General features: G+C 49.6%; 1 protein-coding gene across 1 annotated transcript in view; it reads left to right on the top strand.

The window, feature by feature from the left end:
• NTN3 (netrin 3) overlaps nucleotides 1-19,944 on the top strand; it is a 94,871-nt gene that overhangs the window by 54,054 nt on the left and 20,873 nt on the right. The window contains exons 4-5 of the mRNA XM_030545676.1: nucleotides 5,550-5,699; nucleotides 7,731-7,784. Of these exons, the coding sequence (XP_030401536.1) occupies nucleotides 5,550-5,699; nucleotides 7,731-7,784 (204 nt within the window). The remainder of the gene's footprint in view (nucleotides 1-5,549; nucleotides 5,700-7,730; nucleotides 7,785-19,944) is intronic.

Here is a 19,944-nt window from a genome sequence, read left to right as displayed (position 1 = left end):
AGGGCAGAAAGTGGGGCTAGAGACTGGCTCAGGTGCATCTTGGCAAGTCCCCCTTTCTGCTGACCACGTTCTCTTGTGCCAGCTGCAGCAATAAAGAGAAGAGATGCCATAGGAGCCGTGACACCCAGACTGAAAAAGAGGTAGTCCTGGGGGATGTAGCAAGACCGCATAGAAGGACTGGTTTCTCCAGCATGGATGCCAATGGACAGGTGATTAAGGACATCACTTCCAACGAAACCTCAGTTACATAAACCTAAGCAGTTACCAGACATACAAACACAACTTGAAGAAAGACATAGAAACAGACATGGAGAACTGCTTTCTAGACCAACGGCTAAGCAGCCAGTGCCCCAGCAACACTTGATACTTACCAGCAAGTTAAAGAACTATGGATTGGATAAGGTAGTTAGTAAGCTGGCTAGATTGTCGGGCTCAATGGGTAGTGATCAACAGCTCGATGTCTAGTTGACAGCCGGTATCAAGCGGTATCAAGCGGAGTGCCCCAGGGGTTGGTCCTGGGGCTGGTTTTGTTCAACAACTTCATTAATTATCTGGATGTTGGGATGAATTGCACCCTCAGCAAGTTCATGGATGACGCTAACCTGGGGGGAGAGGTAGATATGCTGGACTGTAGGGATAGGGTCCAGAGTGACCTATGAAAATTAGAGGATTGAGCCAAAAGAAATCTGATGAGGTTCAACAAGGACAAGTGCAAAGTCCTGCACTTAGGACAGAAGAATCCCATGCACCCCTACAGGCTGGGGACTGACTGGCTAAGCAGCAGTTCTGCAGAAAAGGACCTGGGAATTACAATGGACGAGAAGCTGGATATGAGTCAGCAGTGTGCCCTCGTTGCCAAGAAGGCCCACGGCATGTTGGGCTGCATTAGTAGGAGCTCTGCCAGCAGATTGAGGGAAGTGATTATTCCCCTCTGTTCAGCACTGGTGAGGACACATCTGGAGTATTGCATCCAGTTTTGGGCCCCTCACTGCAGAAACAATGTGGACAAATTGGAGAGAGTCCAATGGAGGGCAATGAAAATGATTGGGGGCTGTGGCACATGACTTCGAGGAGAGGCTGAGAGAATTGGGCTTATTCAGTCTAGAGAACAGAAGTGTGAGGGGGGATTTGATAGCAGCCTTCAACTACCTGAAGGGGGATTCCAAAGAGGATGGATCTAGGCTGTTCTCAGTGATGGCAGATGACAGAACAAGGAACAATGGTCTCAAGTTGCAGTGAGGGAGGTCTAGGTTGGATATTAGGAAAAACTATTTCATTAGGAGAGTGGTGAAACACTGGAATGGGTTACCTAAGGATGTGGTGGAATTTCCATCCTTAGAGGTTTTTAAGACAAAGCCCTGGGTGGGATGATTTAATTGGGGTTGGTCCTGCTCTGAGCAGAGGATTGGACTAGATGACCGCCTGAAGTCTCTTCCAACCCTAATCTTCTATGATACCCCTGCAGCATAGTCACAGTCATGTATTGTACAAACAGGCAGAGATGCCACAGGAATCATCAAAGTTGTTTAAAATACCTGAGCCATTCCAGGCATCTGTTGAGAGAGGAGATGAAAGTGCCCATTGCTCTAGTACAGAGAAAGGCAAAGTAGTATTGCTATTAAGAGTCAATAGCCATAGGGTTGGCATGATGAGTTATTCAGTTTGTTGCTCTCTGTAGTTGTTGACATCAGTCAAGCCCCTAGACTGAGAAATAGCTGATAACTAACCACCTGCATCACGTCTATGAGATGTTAACATCCCTGCATCTCAATCTTCCTGCGTAAGATCCCTTTGCTCACGTGGAAGGGAATTTTCCGGTGCTCTGTTGGCGTGGAGGGTGGTTGAGTCTCAGTGGGAGTTTCCAGAGTTCTGCCTTCGAGAGCGTGTGTGTCGCTGCTGTGGCTGCCCCATGGGAAGTCTGGAGCAGAGCTGAGGCCATGGAAAGGGAGACGGGATGAAGCAGTGAGAGGGATGGACTCAGACATGTCCAGTGAGGTTTAGGGGAAGGTGCTGGGTTGGGTTCACTGCAGACTGAAGCCTCATGATAAAGAAGCTGTGTGGGCAGGGGCTAGTCAGAGCCATAGATCGAGGTGAGAGCTAGTGTGTGACTGGCTCCAGAGAGCGCCTGGCTCTGGGTTACCCCATAGTCCAGCCCAGTGACCTGGTCAGTGTCACATTGCAGATCAGCTCCAGGGGCCCACACAGAATCCCCCTAGGACATGGCCCCAGGGGTCTTCTCAGGGTCTCTGCTGACTCCCTCATGTTTCCGGGAGAGCTAGTGAAGCCATAGATTGCTAAGTGAGGCATTACAGGCCCCCACAGTCCTGGCACCAAACATGCTAGGGTTGAAGAAAGGCCCTGTGTTTCTGAAGGCCCCATGCCATGCCAGGACTCCCTCATCTGCTGCCATTTGTTATCACAGCTGAGCCCTCCAAATACCCTTGCCAGAAACACATCCATTTCCAATCCCAGCCAAGATCTGATAAGGACCAAGGCATCTGTTCCACATTAGGCACTGCATGCTCTTGTTTCTTGCTGAGCATGAGAAGGCCTGGTGAGCAGGGATGCTGTGCTCCGACGAGATCCCATCTGGTGAAAATTAGGGAAATGATAACATCTTTTGGGGGGGCACAAGGGGAGTTGTTTTTGTTTGTCTTTGGAGTCACGTTTGACTATTACACTGATGGAAACCTAGATACATTTCCCAGTTCTTAAACAGCCCGAGTCCTAAGCTGGCTGATGGGACAGTCATCTCCAGGTGTAGCAGCTTCTCTCCCTCCTGCAACTCTCCCATCAAGCACTCACTACAGAATGAGTAAACCCTGTGGCTGTAGGGCTGGGATAGGGGAATGAGCCAGTTTTGGTCCTCCCCATGGAGTTGGAGATCAGATGTGCTGGGAAGCACCAAGAAGACCCACTTCAGATTCATCCCATGGCTCTAGAGCCAGAGAGGAAGATGTGAAAACAAGAACCATGAAGGAATAACTTCACTTCCATCCCCTGGGGATAGCTCCTGGGATGAGGGAGTGAAAGGGAAAGACCCACTCTGGGTCCTTCCAATGAAGACAGGAGACTCAGGAGACCCACCCCCCACCCGACTCTAGCTTATCTGTGTCCTCTGATGAGGGGAGATTGGACTATGGAAGTGTGTGTGTGTGTGTGTGTGTGTGTGTGTGTGTGTGTGTGTGTGTGTGTGTGTGTGTAAAGTGGAAACTGTATTCCAGTCCTGGTTCTAGCACTCATCCCCTCTGAGAGAGAATCACCCCGTCACTATGGAAGAATGAGAAGATGGGTCTTGTTGCTAAGCATGGCTATGATGCAAGCAGCATTACTGGACTGAAGCTTTCAGCCCAGTCCCTCAGCTTCCTCCTTGAGGATGTCAGTGGTTTGGTTCAGCAAATTCCTGCTGCATCAGCAAAAGTGTTGCAACCTCACAGGTGTTCCATTCATTGTAGTACCTTTCATCCTCTGAGACTGACCCACTGCTCAAGGCTCCAAGACCTCCTCTCTTGCATCTGTAGACAGAGAGAGGGAGATAGCATAGAGGCCAGGAGTAGCTGGAAGGCAGGAAGGAGGAGTCCAGACCATTGAGCTAAGTAGCAGCACAGCTGTGGTTGCTTACAAGACACTGAGCAACTGTTATGGATGGATCTCCAGTGATGACACAGGCATTGCCTCTCCTCTTTCCCGCTCTGCACTGGCCATGGCACTGCATCCTGCAGATCTCCAGCTTGCTGCCCCTTTGCCAGTATGCTGGGCTCACCGGCTGTGGCATGTACACTCATCTTGCCAACAATAAAAACAAGCAGAGTATCATAAATGGTTTTCCCTTTTTCTGACACAAACCAGGGTCGCTTTTTACACATTTTTTCCAAAGTTAAAAATTCCCTGCTGAAACCCAACCCTTTTATTTCTTTCTCTCTCCTCTTCCTTTTTCACTCCCGCCCCTCTTTCACAAGGCTGCAATTAGTTACCTTTAATGAGCCTTAACACTCTCTCTTTCACCCTGCCTCCCCCCCCCCAGCTCTTGATTGGCTAATTGATGGGGCCAGCTGGCTGGAGAGCCTGTGGAAATTCTTCCCAGGTTCCACAAGGTCCTCTGAAGCAGCTGCAGCTAAGTTGGCCCTAAGGTAGGGAAGGGGGTGGGAGAAATTGGCTGTTCTGATGTCCGAAGCTCAAATGATGGCAGACAGCTGTAAGTGCCTATTCAAACATTCTGAGCTCTAGGGACTGAACCTGAGGAGACTTAACTGAAAAGAGGTCATGCTCTGTTCCAAGCCCTTGATGAAAAGAAACACACAGTAGGAGCATCCTCTGGCCAGATCCATGTGCTTGGAATGAGATGCGAGTTCCAGCTCTGTGCTTCTCTGATCCTGGAGGCTGCTTCTCCAGTGGACCCCCATACCTGACTGAGGGGGTGAGAAGAGAATTCATTCTTCAGAATTCAGTCCTGGCCCATCCCACTCTTATCTGTTTCACCCTGCCTTGAGATTCCCATGACACCATATGAATTGCTCAAGGCTCTTTCTTCTCAGGAGAATCCTCTGGGGAGTTTCAAAACTCAGTCTCCTTTATATTTTGTCACCGGAGCTAATGTGTTTATCCAAGTGATAGGCTGCTAGCTGTAGTTGGTGTTAGATGTAGTGCAGGCATGTGTTCTGCAAACTGCTTCTATCTAGTTTTGTCAAGGCACTTTAGCCTTGACCGGCACCAGCCCCTGCTATTTCAGTTCCATGCCCCACCCAGCTTTGCCAATGCCCTGTAGTCCTACCTTTGTATTTAGGGCTGACGAGATGGGGCTGGGGGGGAAGCCGGTACAAATGACCGGGTCCCGGTGGTCCAGAAGGGGGCCAAGGGCCCAGCTTCCCCAGCTTCGTCGGCCCTATTTAGCTGGTCCGCCCTTGCTGGGGGGCTTGAAAAAGTGTTTTCACTGTGGCCCAAACCGGCTCTTGGCGGCCCTGTTTGTATTCATTATGCAGTAAATTAGTGTGTGTGCAAACAGCCTGTGCAATGCTTACATCACACACATGCCCTCACTTACACAAATGAGCTCCTGCTCCTGCATACCAAAGTGTTTGGAGGGGGGCTGTTCTTTGTACAAACACCTGTAGAGACAATCCCTGCCACTTTTCATTAATCGCTGGTCACCATTCATTATTCTTCTGTGTAAAAACTTCAGTCGTCCAATCAGGGAATAGCAGCAATACTATTTGATTCAGGTGACCAGTTACATGCCACAAATACCAGATTATGAATAGCTAGTTGTGAGCAGTCCTTCGGTTTAAAATTGTTTATCTGAAAGTTTCAGTGAATACATCAGACCCATACATAGAAAATCAGGCTTGGTTAATGAACAGAAAAGAAGGTCTAAATGAGCTGAGTAATACCCCCAGTGGATTTATGGTGTTTTAACAATATTTTGTTCATTTTCAGTCTGTGTGCAATGGCTGTTATCAGAGACATGCCCTGTTTAGCACAGAGGGTTGTGTGTGAAATACATCTATTGTTTTTCTTTTAGCAGCGTTTCTATTTCTCTCTCATTTTCTCAGCTTGTGACTGCCACCCTGTTGGTGCAGCCGGTAAAACCTGCAACCAGACCACCGGGCAGTGCCCATGCAAAGATGGTGTGACAGGGCTCACCTGCAATCGCTGTGCCAAGGGCTACCAGCAGAGCCGGTCACCTGTGGCTCCCTGCATCAGTGAGTAATGCTGTCAACAATGCCTAGTTCCAATGTTTGTGTGTTCTAGAGCCCCAGTTCCTCCTTTGCCATCTTTACAAGTGCAAGATCTTATAGCTATTTTGTTATCTGAGGCTGTGAAGTGCTTCCCCGCTTCCAGGGACTGTGAGATCATTGGCTCTTAGAAGCTAAGCAGGGCTGGCGTGGGGCAGCAGTTGGGTAGGAGCCCTTCATGGAGCACCACATGATAGTGGATCCATACCCTCAGGGGCTCTGTACTGCTGGAGAACATCTTTTGAATGACCCCACAGCTATGTGGGAGCTCTGCACAAGAGGTTTTCTCTACTCACTTCCTTCTCTTCCATCTAGCTCCCCCATGGCTGCTCTCTGCACTGGAAGCCAAGCCAGTGTCCCAGCTCCCACAGCTGTGCTGGACTGAAGCTGAACTGGAAGCCTTGGGGAGGCAGTAAGATTCTTTCCATACTCCGTGCCCCAGGGAGGCCAGCAGTGGGAAGAGATTAAAGGTGGCAGCTACGTTATGCTGATGGGAATAGGATGCTCCTCGTTCAGCTCCCTTGCAGGAGCACAACGGGGCAGAATGGGGACCGTAGTGCACAGAGTCAGCTAGCTGGCATCTCTCTCCACCTGCTGATCTCAGTGCTGCAGGGAGCACAGCAATGGCTCTTGGGGCTGAGATGGGCAGCTCTGTTGGTTTCTCTAAAGGTCTCCTGGAAGCCTCCAGTTCCTCTTTATCTTGCATCAGTAACAGCAGAGCTCTCCCAGCAGGATCAGTGGATGCCTGGCCTGGCTCTCTTGTCCAGAGAGCAGCACTGGCTAGGAAGAGGAGTTGATACGTGAGCAGAGAACATCTCTTCCAGAGGATGGCTGGTGCCAGGGTGGAGGCAGGGAGACAGTGCTGCTGCACAGGCCAATAGAGAACATGACACAGCACACACTGGCCTTGTCCTTCACTGCCACTTATCTGCCAGGGCTCCCAGCGTGTCACTGCTCTGCATGGTCTAGGCTAGTCAACCTGGAGCTAGACGGTGCTGTCTGAACACGAGTGACCATGGTATTTGCAATTGCAATACCTTGCAATGGTATTTGTAGGATTAGGCTGGTGCACAGTGCTGAGTGCCCTACACCACCATATGGAGTGGGGGGAAATGGGTGAGTCCTGCTCTTGTTCTCAGAACGTCTATTGTAATAAATCCGTTACCACATAGGACTTCAGGGTTGTGGCTGTGCTGCCAGCTTGGATACTTGGAACTTCATGGCAACTGTGGAGACAGAACTTAGAGCCTCATGCTCCCGAAACACAGAATGCCCCCTTTCCAACCACATGAGCTAATGGAGAATCTGCGTCCAGCACAGGGCCAGGAATTCTGGTTGAAGAGTTCCAACTGTACCCTCATACAGGCAGTAGTAACACATTCACACTGCCCAGCTGATTACAAAAGAGTGGCTTGCTCTGTTTCACTGGATACCGGGCCAAATTCTGTCCCTGGTTGCATCAGTGCAAGTCTGGAGAAGGGCTGCACTGAAGTCAATGTAAAACTCTCATTTTCTTCAATGGTGCCAAGATTCAGTCCTAATTATAGTGGGTGAAATTCCCTCCTGGTGTTAACTCCATTGAAATCATCAGAGTTATGCCAGTCTTGGCTCATTGACTTCAGTAGAGTTATTTTAGATTCACCCTAAAAAAAGAACCAGCGCCCACTATGAATGAAGCTTGTTAATCCTCTATATGAATCCTTTGGGGGGTGTTTTTCCTGGGCTTATCCCCTGGAGAACCTTATGACTCCCAGGGCTCCCTCTAGCCTCACTGGCAGGGACAACAAGGGGGATGTACTTTGATGCACTCCCTCTTAGTGCCTGGCATGTCCCCATGGCAGAAGCAAAGGAAACCAACAGGGGACGCTGCTTTGTCCTTTCTTGCTGCTAGCAATAGACTCTCCACCAGCAGAAGCGGGGGAGGGGTATAGGTTTTGACCAACCCCGCTGTTGGAAAGCAAGCACCCTTCCTTAAGAATCTCACCCCTTCTTTTCCAGAGATTCCTGCCATCAACCCAACCTCCGTGGTCACCAGCACAGAAGAGCCAGCAGGTGAGTGCTCTAAATCCCAGGATTCAAAAGGCATAAAAAGAACACTATCTGGGCACCTTGCAGCTATTCCTGTCTAATTGTATTTTCCCCTTACCATTCCCAGAAGACTCCCCACTCTCCCCTTATTTAAGTGTGCACTGGCATTGAACACCAAATAGTCTCCTCACGCCCAGCTTGGTTGTGGAGAGCAAGCAGCTAGGTCTTCTCCAGTGAAAAATAAAATGTGCAAATGAGGTTTTAAATCATATTTATTTTTGGAACCCAACCAAAGAAACTTTGCAGAAGTCCTATCAGCTTGCCTGCACTCTGGCCAGGAGCAGCCCACCCCCTCGAGGGAGGGGACCTAGTGCTTTCTCACATAGGGATTCAGGAAGGTTTGTTTCTTTAATCCTCTCCAAACACAAGATATTTCCCCTGAGTGCTCTTTGCCTCAGCATCAGCCGCCTTTGGGGAACATGTGGTTTCCAAGTCTGCTGTTCTTGTTCCAAGGCTCTCAGGCCATGGCATCTGTCCCACAGCTGTGTCATCCAGTGGCAGGTTGAGAAATGGATCAGCTTGCACCACTGGGACACATGTTGAGTTCTCTTTTCAGAACCAGCTGGGGCCTGGCCCTCGGGTGGGTACCTCCCCACATCCCTGCACTCCTACACAAGGGCCTGGCATAGTTGCTGTCCTGGCATTCTCCTGAGAGCGGGGAGCTCCTGGCCTGCCCAAGCAGACAGAAAGCATTGCTGGCTACAGCTGATTTCTGAGCATCCATGAACAGCCATGGTTCCAAATGGAGGACTGGCCTCCTGTTGCTAGCTCCTCCGATGGCTTCCCTCCACCTATCTGCATAGCTTCCTTTCTTCCTGGACTGGGCTTGAGCCAGCTGCCTCACTGTTTTCTGAGAGGCTCGGACAACGGGGTGATGGTGCACACTTGATGGGAAGGGGAGAGAGAAGCCAAGTGTCAACTGCAGAGCGATGGCATGGTAAACCCATAATGTCTCTCAGCCTCTACAGGAGGCTCGGCTCTGAGTTAAGCAGGAGACGTAACAGGATTGATACCTATGGGAAACCTAGGAGAGTGTTTTGACAAGGAGAAACAGCTGTCCATCACAGTTCCAGGAGCTATCTAAGAGGAAGGAGCAGGACTGTTTTAATGGAACTCCATCCACCCCTGCTAGATCCTGCGGGCAGGTTGGTGGCACTTCATGGTCCACAAGCCAAAGGCTGATGATAGCAAGAGCAAGACCTTCTGTTCTCAGGCCTCACAACATCATCCTTCAATATGATGGACTCTTATCTCCATCGAAGGTCCATGGGTCACTTGCTGGAAGACTCTCTGCACCTTGAAGTCTTTAAACCATGAGTTGAGGACTTCAGTGGCTCAGACACAGGTTTGATGCAGGAGTGGGTGGGTGAGATTCTGTGGCCTGCATTGTGCAGGAGGTCAGACTAGATGATCATAATGGTCCCTTCTGACCTTAAAGTCTATGATTCTATGATTCTTGATCTGAAATCTAGGCCTGGATAGGGTCTCAGATATTGCAGCAGAGGAGATGCTGCTGCAGGGGACCCATCCGCATCGAAGGAGAGAGATTAGAGATAGGATGGCATTGACAGCATTGCTAGCATGGAGGGATGATGACCTGAGCAAAGGCCTGACCTGGTAAATTGTCTCTCAAAGGGAAGTGTTGACAGTCTTTCTCATTAGACACCCAGACAATTCCACTGCTTTGCACTACCCCAGAAAGGCACAGGTTTGATTTCCAGGTGGTGGTTTGGACTCCTCAAACAATTTCAGAAACTGTGCCTCTGAGATGGGCCAGTACTCAGTCAGGCCAGGCTCCTAGATAGATAGATAGATGTGGTGAATCTTTTACACAAAGCATGCTGCTATCTCCTCGCAGTGCTTCCATGTTTGTGCCTGAGTCTGGATAAAAAGTCCAGACTGATATAGCAGCCAGCTGACAGTCTTCTGACTAGCTCTACTGCTGGCTGTGACCTGACGCATGCGGTGGTGGAAGAGTAAAGCAATCTCTTTGCTTCCCTCATCACTGTGGTAGAGGAGATACTGTTTTTAGGTCACATTTTTCTCCCCATCCCCATGTAATCCTTCCATCTAATCTGTCTGTCTCCTGTATTTCTGAGGTGTTTATTGCCATAGTAATAGTCTCCAAAGCAACCTCCAAACCACTCTGTATCCATCTGTAGTGTTCCTTATTGGCTAGTCAAAGAGCAGAGGAAGAAGAGAGTGTAAGGGTCTCTGACACTTTTTTCTTCTTCCCATCATATTATTCTCCTCAAGGCCTTGGTCTTCTCATACACCTCAGCATGAAAATAGCAGACATCCTACCTGGGTACCACTCCTGTCGATAGCACACATGGGGATTATGGTGCTAAAACGACACCAAATGCCTGTTCCTGCTGCTCAGCACCTTCTCAGGGTCAGCCAGCCACCTTCTCGAGAGCTTCCCCTATAGCTGGCTGAGATCAGGAGTCTCCTTGTACTGATCACGTGTTTGGACGAGTCCCTGACAGGGTGGGGTAGCATTGGCTTTCTGCATCATAGCACCTCCGTTTTGTTAAGATGCCAGGTTATCTCATGCCACTTCTGCTTTCCTATGGAAGCAGGTCTGCTTTCCATGACCTGAGCTCCTATGCACAGGTCATGGCCCCCAAGTACATGTGGAGGATGTAGCTCAACAACATGAAGTCTGGAGGTGTAGAACAAAGGGGATCCTTAGTGATCTCTCCCAGCCTCCTCAACCCCTCCTGCCTTACCCAAACTGGTCACACAGTGATCCCTCCCCAGCAGATTCCCCCTAGCCCTTTGTGGAGTTAGTAATCTCTGCCCCCAACCCCCAAGCACATCTGTGAAGTCGCTTTTTAGTGCTGTTGGAATGTTGTTGCACATCTCCCTCTGACGTGGGCTCGTGGCTGTTGGAGTATTTGCAAGCCCTTCTCCCAGCCTGGATCAAGGGTGGACCTTTCAACAACAATCTGTGAGTGTTTTGGGGGCTTTTTCTGAGTCCCACAGATCTGTGGGGCCCCCACCTGCCCACTTTATTTTTAATCTTCAGAAATTGACTGTGTTGGTTGCTTTATTTTTCCAAGGAAAGTCACTTCAGTGTGAGCTGGAGTTAGCTGCATGTTTTAGGGACTAGTGAAGCTACCTCCCCGGGCCAGACTCCCAGCTGGTGTGAACTGGCCTGGCTCCGTTGACTGTAATGGAGCTACGCCGATAGCTGGGGCATTGACCCACTGTCTCCAATGGAGCTGCAGTGATTTACCCTGGATAAAGAGCTGGCTCAGAGTATATTAGCATAATGTCAAACTGGAGTGACATTTATATTTTTGTAGCCTAGCCTATAGTGTCTATAAAATACACTTCATTTCATGCAACAAGTATGGCACAGGGACAGTTCTCTGTAAATCAAGTGACTTGTGTAGTATAACTAGACAAATAATAAGGGCTGTGATGCATTCTTGACAGTGTTTCCTGGCTGGGGAGGCTGACAATAGACCAGTGGTTCCCAAACTTTAACAACCTGTGATCCCCTTTCACTAAAATGTCAAGTCTCATGAACCCCCTCTTAAAAATGAGTATTTCCAGGGATTTTCTCCTTTACCTGAGTATAAATTATAAAAGCAGTGATCTTGGAAATATAAAATTGGTTTTTGTGACATGTTTATTACACACCATGTATTCATTATTATTTATCATTACAGTATTTTTTTGCATTATGAAAATGGCAACACTCTTCCAAGATCTCACTTTCGTAGCTTGTATCACTTTGAATAAGCCTGTTATAAGACAAAGCTCCTGTGTTTCATCAAGGAGTATCAGATGTGAAACAGCAGGAAGGTATTTAAGAAGCCAACTCAAAGAGTGCCTCCTACACAAGCATTCAGGTCTTGAGCACTCCAGGCAAACAACACACGTTACAACAAAGCTTAAACTTGTTCTTCATAATAATTTTAAAAACAATACTAGTTAATTTAAAAAACAGCAAAAAATATCTACTTCTCTTTCCATTTCTTATAAGGAGTCTTGAAGGTTAAGTCTTCTCAGTGTCCCATCCTGCTCGGGGTCCCTAGGGACAGCTCTGTCCGCCATTAGGGAATTTTTCCCCGAGAACCCCCTGTAATATTTTGTGAACCTCTTATGTAACAGACCAGAGAACCCAGCTACATCAAGGCCATGACATCTGGTGGAGCTAGAGTACAGGACAGTCCAGGAATTGGGTTTGGGGTCTGCTTCTCCCTGAAGCTGTACCTATGGGCCATTCCAGGAGGGCACAGAAATCCAGTTCAGGTTCATAAGTGGTCAGAAAATTTTCACTGCAAAGCAGTTTTGATGAAATAAGTAAAAATCCAGTGCCATTCTTGTCCTGCCCTGCTCTACTCAGGTTCCTCTTCCCGCAGTGGCAGTGTCTCTCAAGTCTGTATGCATCCATCCCCTTGGGGTTGTCTCTTTGCAACCCCTCCAGGCTGGCATGCTGTGTCCACCTCAGGCTTCTTTTTCCGAGGCTGGGCCTCAGAGGGAACTCTTATGCAGGTTGTCAATCCTGGATCCTCCCAACCGCTGCTGAAAGGAGGGAGAGGGGGAGGCAGGTGCAGAAGCTACAGGACCAGATTGGCAGACCTGGTCACTGGGGAGCCTGATTCCTAGCCCCACCCCTTCACTGAGGTCCCGCCCACCCCACTATATGCCCCCTCCATTGATGGCTCGTTCTCCCCCACCCTCACTCACTTTCACTGGGCTGGAGCACGGAGTTGGGGTGTGGGAGGGGGTGAGAGCTCCAGCTTTGAGAGTGGGCTCTGGGGTGGGGCTGGGGATGAGGGGTTTGGGGGCAGGAGAGGGCTCCAGGCTGGGGGATGGGGCTGAGGGATTTGGAGTGTGGGAGGGGACTGCATGTTGATGCAGAGGTTGGGGTGCAGGAAGAGGTATGGGCTCTGGCCTGGGGGTGTGGGCTCTGGGGTGGGTCTGAGGATGTGGGGCTTGGGGTACAGGTGTGTACTCCAGGCTGGGATTAGGGGTTCAGAGGGCTGCAGGGGGATCAGGGCTGGGGGAGGGGGTTGGGGTGCAGGATGGGGGTGTGAGATCTGGTGTGGGGCCAGGGATGAGGGGCTTGGGGTTCAGGAGGAGGGTCTGGATTTGGGGGGGGCTCAAGGCTGGTGCATGGAGTTGGGGCTTGGGGTTAGAGCATGGGCTTACCTTTGGCGGCTCCCAGTCAGTGGCACAATGGGACTAAGGCAGGCTCCCTGTCTGTCCTGGCTTCACACTGTTCTCCAGAAGCGACCAGCAGGTCTCACTCCTAGGCTGCGGTTCCTGGCCAATGGGAGTGCAGAGCTGGTGCTTGAAGCGGGGGCAGTATGTAGAGCCTCATGCCCCCCCACCTAGGAGCTGGGCCTGCTGGCCGCTTCCAGGGCGCAGCACAATGCCAGGACAGGCCGTAGCTTTTAACAGCTCGGTTGGCAGTGCTGACCAGAGCCGCCAAGGTCCCTTTTCAACCAGACATTCCGGTCAAAAACCGGACACCTGGCAACCCTGCCAGCTGGTCCTGTTCCTAGGGCAATCTGGCAAAGCCTCTTCCTGTTGCCTTCCATTACTTCATCCCTTCCTGGTGGTGGGAAATGCAGACTCGAATCTAAGCTTGTCTCTGATTTTTATTGCTGTTGTCATTGGGAGAATTTTGCCCTGGTGAAAAGGGACAGACCCTGCCATGGCTGAGAGCTGGGCAGGTGTTGGGCAGACTTGGCCCTCGCCATGCCCCACCCCCGAGCTCAAGCGGAGGCTGACATTCATGCTGAACACAGCAGTGATTTTATGATCTCTACCAGGACTGAAACCACAACACTCACTGGGCCATATTCATCCCAGTCACTTAAGGAGCTTGATTGATTTAGCCTAACAACGAGAAGGTTAAGGAGGGATGAGATTCCAGGCTGTAAGTGCCTATGTGGGGATCAAACATTTGCTAATCAGTCTAGCAGACAAAGGTCTAACAAGATCCAGTGGGTGGAATTTGAAACTAGACAAATTCAGATTGGGGATAAGGTGAAAATTTTTAATGGTGAGAGTAACTGACCATGGGAACGACTTATTGAGGATCATGGAGAAGCCTCCATCAGTGGCAATTTGTAAATTGAGACTGGCCGTTTTGCTAAAAGCTCTGCTCCAGGAATTGTTTGGGGCATGTCTCTGGCCTGCATAATACAGGAAGTCAGCCTAGCTGATCACAATGGTCCTGTTTGACCTTGGACTCTGTAAACGCCTGCCATCCAATGGAGCAACTGCCATGACATTGCAGGTGCAATGATGCAAGGTATACAGGTGATGTGGGGGTGGGGAAGGGTAATTCTTCCCTAAGGTACACTGATGTAAATAAGTCGTAGTACCACTAAAGTCAGTGGAGGTTCCCTGGTTTAACAGCGTGTAGGTGAGAGGAGGGACAGGTCCAGAGCCTGTCTCTGTGGGAGGAGAATAAGGTTGAATTTAGTCAGACAGCAGGTGTCAGTGACTGAAAGTGGTAGAGCAGAGTACCTGACACCCATGTGCATTCAATGGGTGGGCAGTGTACCCTTCCTTTATCTTACACCTTCCTGTTACTTTTCCTGTTACCTCTCTGCCACACCTTTCCCCTTCCGTGCCCGGCAGGCCCAACTCTGCCCCCATTGTATGGTGACAGGTTTCAGTAGTAGTCGTGTTAGTCTGTATCAGCAAAAAAAACCCGAGGAGTCCTCGTGGCACCTTAGAGACTAACAAATTTATTTCGGCATAAGCTTTCATGGGCTAGAACCCACTTCATCAGACATATGAAGTAAAAAATATAGGAGCAGGTATAAATACACGAAAGGATGGGGGGTGCTTTACCAAGTGTGAGGTCAGTCTAATAAGATAACTCAATTAACAGCAGGATACCAAGGGAGAAAAAATAACTTTTGAAGTGGTTAGAGAGAGGCCCATTACAGACAGTTGACAAGAAGGTGTGAGTAACAGTAGGGAGAAATTAGTACTGGGGAAATTAGGTTTAAGTTTTGGAATGACCTAAGCACTTCCAGTCTTTATTCAGGCCTAATCTGATGGTATCCAGTTTGCAAATTATTTCCAGTTCTGCAGCTTCACATTGGAGTCTGTTTTTGAAGTTTTTTTGTTGAAGAATTGCCACGTTTAGGTCTGTTTATTGAGTGACCAGAGAGATTGAAGTGCTCTCCTACTGGTTTTTGAATGTTATGATTCCTGATGTCAGATTTGTGTCCATTTATTCTTTTGCACAGAGACTGTCCGGTTTGGCCAGTGTACATGGCAGAGGGACGTTGCTGGCACATGATGGCATATATTACATTGCTAGATGTGCAGGTGAATGAGCCTCTGATGGTGTGGCTGATGTGGTTAGGTCCTATGATGGTGTCCCTTGAATAGATATGTAGACAGAGTTGGCACCGGGGTTTGTAGCAGGGTTTGGTTCCTCGGTTGGTGGTTTTGTTGTGTGGTGTGTAGCTGCTGGTGAGTATTTGCTTCAGGTTGGGGGGCTGTCTGTAGGTGAGAACTGGCCTGTCTCCCAAGGTCTGTGAGAGTGAGGGATCGTCCTTCAGGATAGGTGGTAAATCCTTGATGATGCACTGGAGAGGTTTTAGTTGGGGGCTGTAGGTGACGGCTAGTGGTGTTCTGTTACTTTCTTTGTTGAGCCTGTCTTGTAATAGGTGACTTCTTTCAGAGTAGTAGCCATGTTTGTTTGTATCCGCAAAAAGAACAGGAGTACTTGTTGCACCTTAGAGACTGACTGCTTGGTACCATTCTGGCTCTGTTACTCACACCTTCTTGTCAACTGTAATGGGCCTTTCTCTTACCACTTCAAAAATTATTTTTCCTCCCTTGGTATCCTACTGTTAATTGATTTATCTTGTTAGACTGACCTAACACTTGGTAAAGCAACCCCCATCCTTTCATGTATTTATACCTGCTCCTGTATTTTTTACTTCATACATCTGATGACGCGGGTTCTAGCCCACGAAAGGTTATGCCCAAATAAATTTGTTAATCTCTAAGGTGCCACAAAGTCGCCTTGTTTTTTTCCCCATTGTACAGGTTCACCTTGCAAACACTCATATAGCTGAGCACTTTGGCAGGCCCTTGGTGTCCTGATTCACCACTCATTTTTACCACTTTTCCACTGGTTCTTCTGATTCCCCTCAAATGCCCCTTTGTCCTCTCCCTGAGCCAGTGCCAGCAAACCCACAGTGTTTCCCCTCTGCAGCCATTCACCCAAGGTCACCCATTCATCTACTTTCACACCGCAGACCCACTGCTTGGGGCCAGTGTCCCGCTACAATACAACCCAGGAAGCATGTGCAGGGACCCCACAACCACTCACCCCACCTCAGAGCAGTGATGATTTACACACAACATTGGTGAGTCCCCAAATACCCCACATGCACCCTCCCTCCCCCATTCATTTCGTCTCCAAAGTCTTGCACAGTTCACAGCAGGTGTGTCACATTCTTTGAGGCATCTGTTAACAGTGTTTCATTGTTTCAAGCCTCCTGCTTTTCAGGTGTTTGGCTCCCCTCCCTTTCCTCCCCCACTCCTGTCCCTGGCTGAGCCCTGGCTTTTCTCTAAGATCTCCATTTGCCCATCTGGCTTCTCCTAGTCCCCAAATTTCTCCAGCAACCCAGGCTTTCGCTCCTGAGCCCTGATTCCACCTTAATGTCAGGCTAGCTCTGGAATAAAATGTTCTGGGCCCTCTTTTTATTATTATTATTTTTAAAAAATTTCTGCTCAGTGCTTGTTCCCCATTAGAATTGGGAAAAAACTGGCAGAGTGCGTCCTAGGGCTTTAAAGGAATTCAAAGTCAGCAGTAAAAGATTTGCAGCCGTAACACCTAATTAAGTTACATCTCTCTTAAAACAAAATATGCCGTCTTTTTTTTTAACCAGGGAGAAGTAAACCAGATGTGCAAACTCACTCACACACTCACATGGCCAAATGCAGCTTGTGCAACTGCCCTCCAAATTAATGGGAATAACACCCAGTTGTGCCAGGGCTGGGTTTGGTCCCCTTTCTCGCTCTCTTTCACACACACACACACACACACACACACACACACACACACACACACACACACACACACACACACACACTCTCTCTATCTTTCACACACTTTCTGTCTTATGTATACTCACTTATTGTCTCATGCACTCCTTCATATTCCCATACTACTGTCACTCACAGAAATATATACAATACACAGACACAAAAATTCTGGCTGGCTGGCTAATGGCCTCTCTTTCTCTGTCACTCACACACAGAGTACATGCATGGTGTACCCTCATACACACCCATACATTTTCCCATACACAGAGCCTGTTTCTTCTCTCATTTACCTTGGTGTATATCCAGGGTCGATGCACTGACATGAGTGGAATTACTCTAGTTTAAGGCCCACAATACATACGCGCGCACACACACACACACACACACACACACACACACACACACACACACACACACACACACACACACAATCAGTGGTGACAAGTTTGTATAACTTTTGGTGGTGACCAGAACAGGTCCAAGTCTCCCCCACACCTGCCTTGTAAACCAATATACAGTAACTTCTCATGTAAAGTCATCCTGGTTAACGTTGTTTTGTTGCTACGTTGCTGAACAATTAGAGCAGTGGCTCTCAAACTTTTTTTTCCATGGATCACTTGAAAATTGCTGAGGGTCTTGGCGGACCACTTAATGATCTTTCCAAATGTTGTATGTACCGTTGGCTAACTATTGTAAAGCGCTTTTGATAAAAGTGCTATATAAAAAAACCCCTAAATAATAATTAACTTTTTTTGTTCTACACATAAAAGCACACAACTCATATTTTAATATCAGTATAATCTTTCTAATGCGATGGATGTGCCCTCTCTCCCCTGCCGCAGCAGCCTCCAAGCTGGGACTGGGAAGAAGAGGGTGGGGGTTTCTCTCCCTCTCTCTCCCACCGCAGCAGCCTCTGAACTCTGGGTGGAAAGGAGGGGGGTCTCTCCCCTGCCACAGCAGCCACAGAGCTGAAGCTGGGAAGGAAGGGGGTCTCTCCCCAGCAGCTGCAGCCCTGAGCCTCTTTCTCTGGCCGCTGTAGCCCTGCATGTCCCAAATTCCCCCAACTCCCTCTTCTCACACCACTGCCCCCTCCTACCTACTGTCTATTCCCCACAAGGCCACCACCTCACCTGACGTGTGCATCTTCTCCAGGGTCCAGGCACCTAATTAGAGGAGCCACGCCTGCGCAGCTCTACTAATTAGGTGGGTGGCCCTTCATTCTTTCATGTGCAGCCACCCAGGAGTGCACCTTAGAGGGAACTATCTGCGGACCACCTGAGTGGAGCTTGCAGACCAGTGGTGGTCCATAGACCACAGTTTGAGAACCTCTGAATTAGAGAACATGCTCGTTTAAAGTTGTGCTATGCTCCCTTATAGTGTTGTTTGGCAGCCGCCTGCTTTGTCCACAGCTTGCAGGAAGAGCAGCCCAATTGGAGCTAGCTGGTGGGGGGTTTGGAACCAGAGTGGGCCAACAGCCCCCCATCAGCTCCCCTAAGTTCTCTGTGTGGCTGCCGCCCAGTGGGCTATCAATTGCTGAGCAGTTCAGGTGTCCCTCCCACGCACTGCTGTGTGCTGTTCTTGCCCTCTGCCTTGGAGCTGCTCCTGCTTGCAGTGCAGGTAGGGTGACCAGATGTCCCATTTTATAGGGACAATCCTGATTTTGGGGTCTTTTTCATATATAGGCTCCTATTACCCTCCACCCCCATCCTGATTTTTCACACTTGCTGTCTGGTCACCCTATGTGCAGGTGGGGTAGAGGGAATAGGGGTGTTGTTGTCCCCCTCCCCCGTTCCTGATCCCCCCATCTCACAGAGCGGGGGGGACACGACAGGGCTCAGAAGGGAGGGAGCTGGCTGGCAGCAGCTGATGTCTCGAAGTCTCTCTCACACACAGGGTGTGTGTCTCTGTCTCTCTCTGCCATGCTGTCTTCCTCCCTCCCCCTTCCATTCCTGCTGCCTTATAGAGTGTGAGGCTGCATTAACAACAACGTGTTAACCCTTGAGGGCTCAGCCAAGTGCTAGTTCCTCATTTAGCAGTAAGGCATTCCCTGGGAAATACCCCACCCTGTGACTCCACCACCTCAACCAAGCTTCACAATCATCATTGCTCTGTAAAGTATTAAATTGTTTGTTTAAAGCTCATACTGTGCATATATATAAAATAAAGTCTTTTGTCTGGAAAAAAAAATCCCTGGAACCTAATGCTCCCCATTTGCATAAATTCTTACGTGGAAATTGGATTTGCTTAACATTGTTTCACTTAAAGTAGCATTTTTCAGGAACGTAAGTACAACGTTATGTGAGTTACTTTATATTTTTTAAAATAATGTAAAAATGTGAGGGCTCTGGGACGGGGGTCGTAATGAGGGGTTTGGGTGTGGAAGTGGCTCAGACAGAGGGCTGGGGTGCAGGGGTGAGGGCTGTGGATGAGGGGTTGGGGTTTTGGAGGGGGCTCAGGGCTAGGGCAGAGGGTTGAGGTGCAGGGGTGACGGCTGTGGGGTGGGGCTGGGGATGAGGAGATGAGGGGTTTGGGGGGGCTCAGGGCTGGGGCAGAGGGTTGAGGTGCAGGGGGCTCTGGGGTGGGACAGGGCTGGGGATGGGGTGCAGACAGGCTGCCCCAGAACAAGGGCCAGAGAGAAAGATTCCCCCCAGCCCTCCCCCCACAGACAGCCACGAACTCCGGGGTAGGGTCTCCCCCACTTGCCCCCTGCACCCCACTCAGCTCACACCACTGTCACAGCATGTGCTCCTAGGTACAGGAAGCCCCCTTGTCTCCCCTGTGGTAGGCACCGGGGGTGGGGGCTGGCATCACATGTCTGCCTCCTCCCCTGCTGCCGCCCCTCACTGTAGCCTCACTGGAGATGGGGCATGGGGCTTCCCCTTGTCCAGCGTGGGGCAGGAGCAGTGACTGCGTGCGGGGAGGGGGGAGAGCTGTGCTGGTAAAGGGTCCCGCTGGAAAATGACAGGGTCTGAGGGGGAAGGGCGGGCTCAGGGTCAGCCTGCCCTGGCAGTAGGGCATGGGGGGCAGTAGGACCCTGCGCCACAGTTGATGCAAGGAAGCAGCATGGAGTTGCAGA

Source organism: Gopherus evgoodei, unplaced genomic scaffold (assembly GCF_007399415.2).
Source record: "Gopherus evgoodei ecotype Sinaloan lineage unplaced genomic scaffold, rGopEvg1_v1.p scaffold_38_arrow_ctg1, whole genome shotgun sequence".
In the NCBI taxonomy this organism is placed as follows: Eukaryota; Metazoa; Chordata; order Testudines; family Testudinidae; genus Gopherus; species Gopherus evgoodei.
This window is presented reverse-complemented; position numbering and strand designations above follow the sequence as displayed.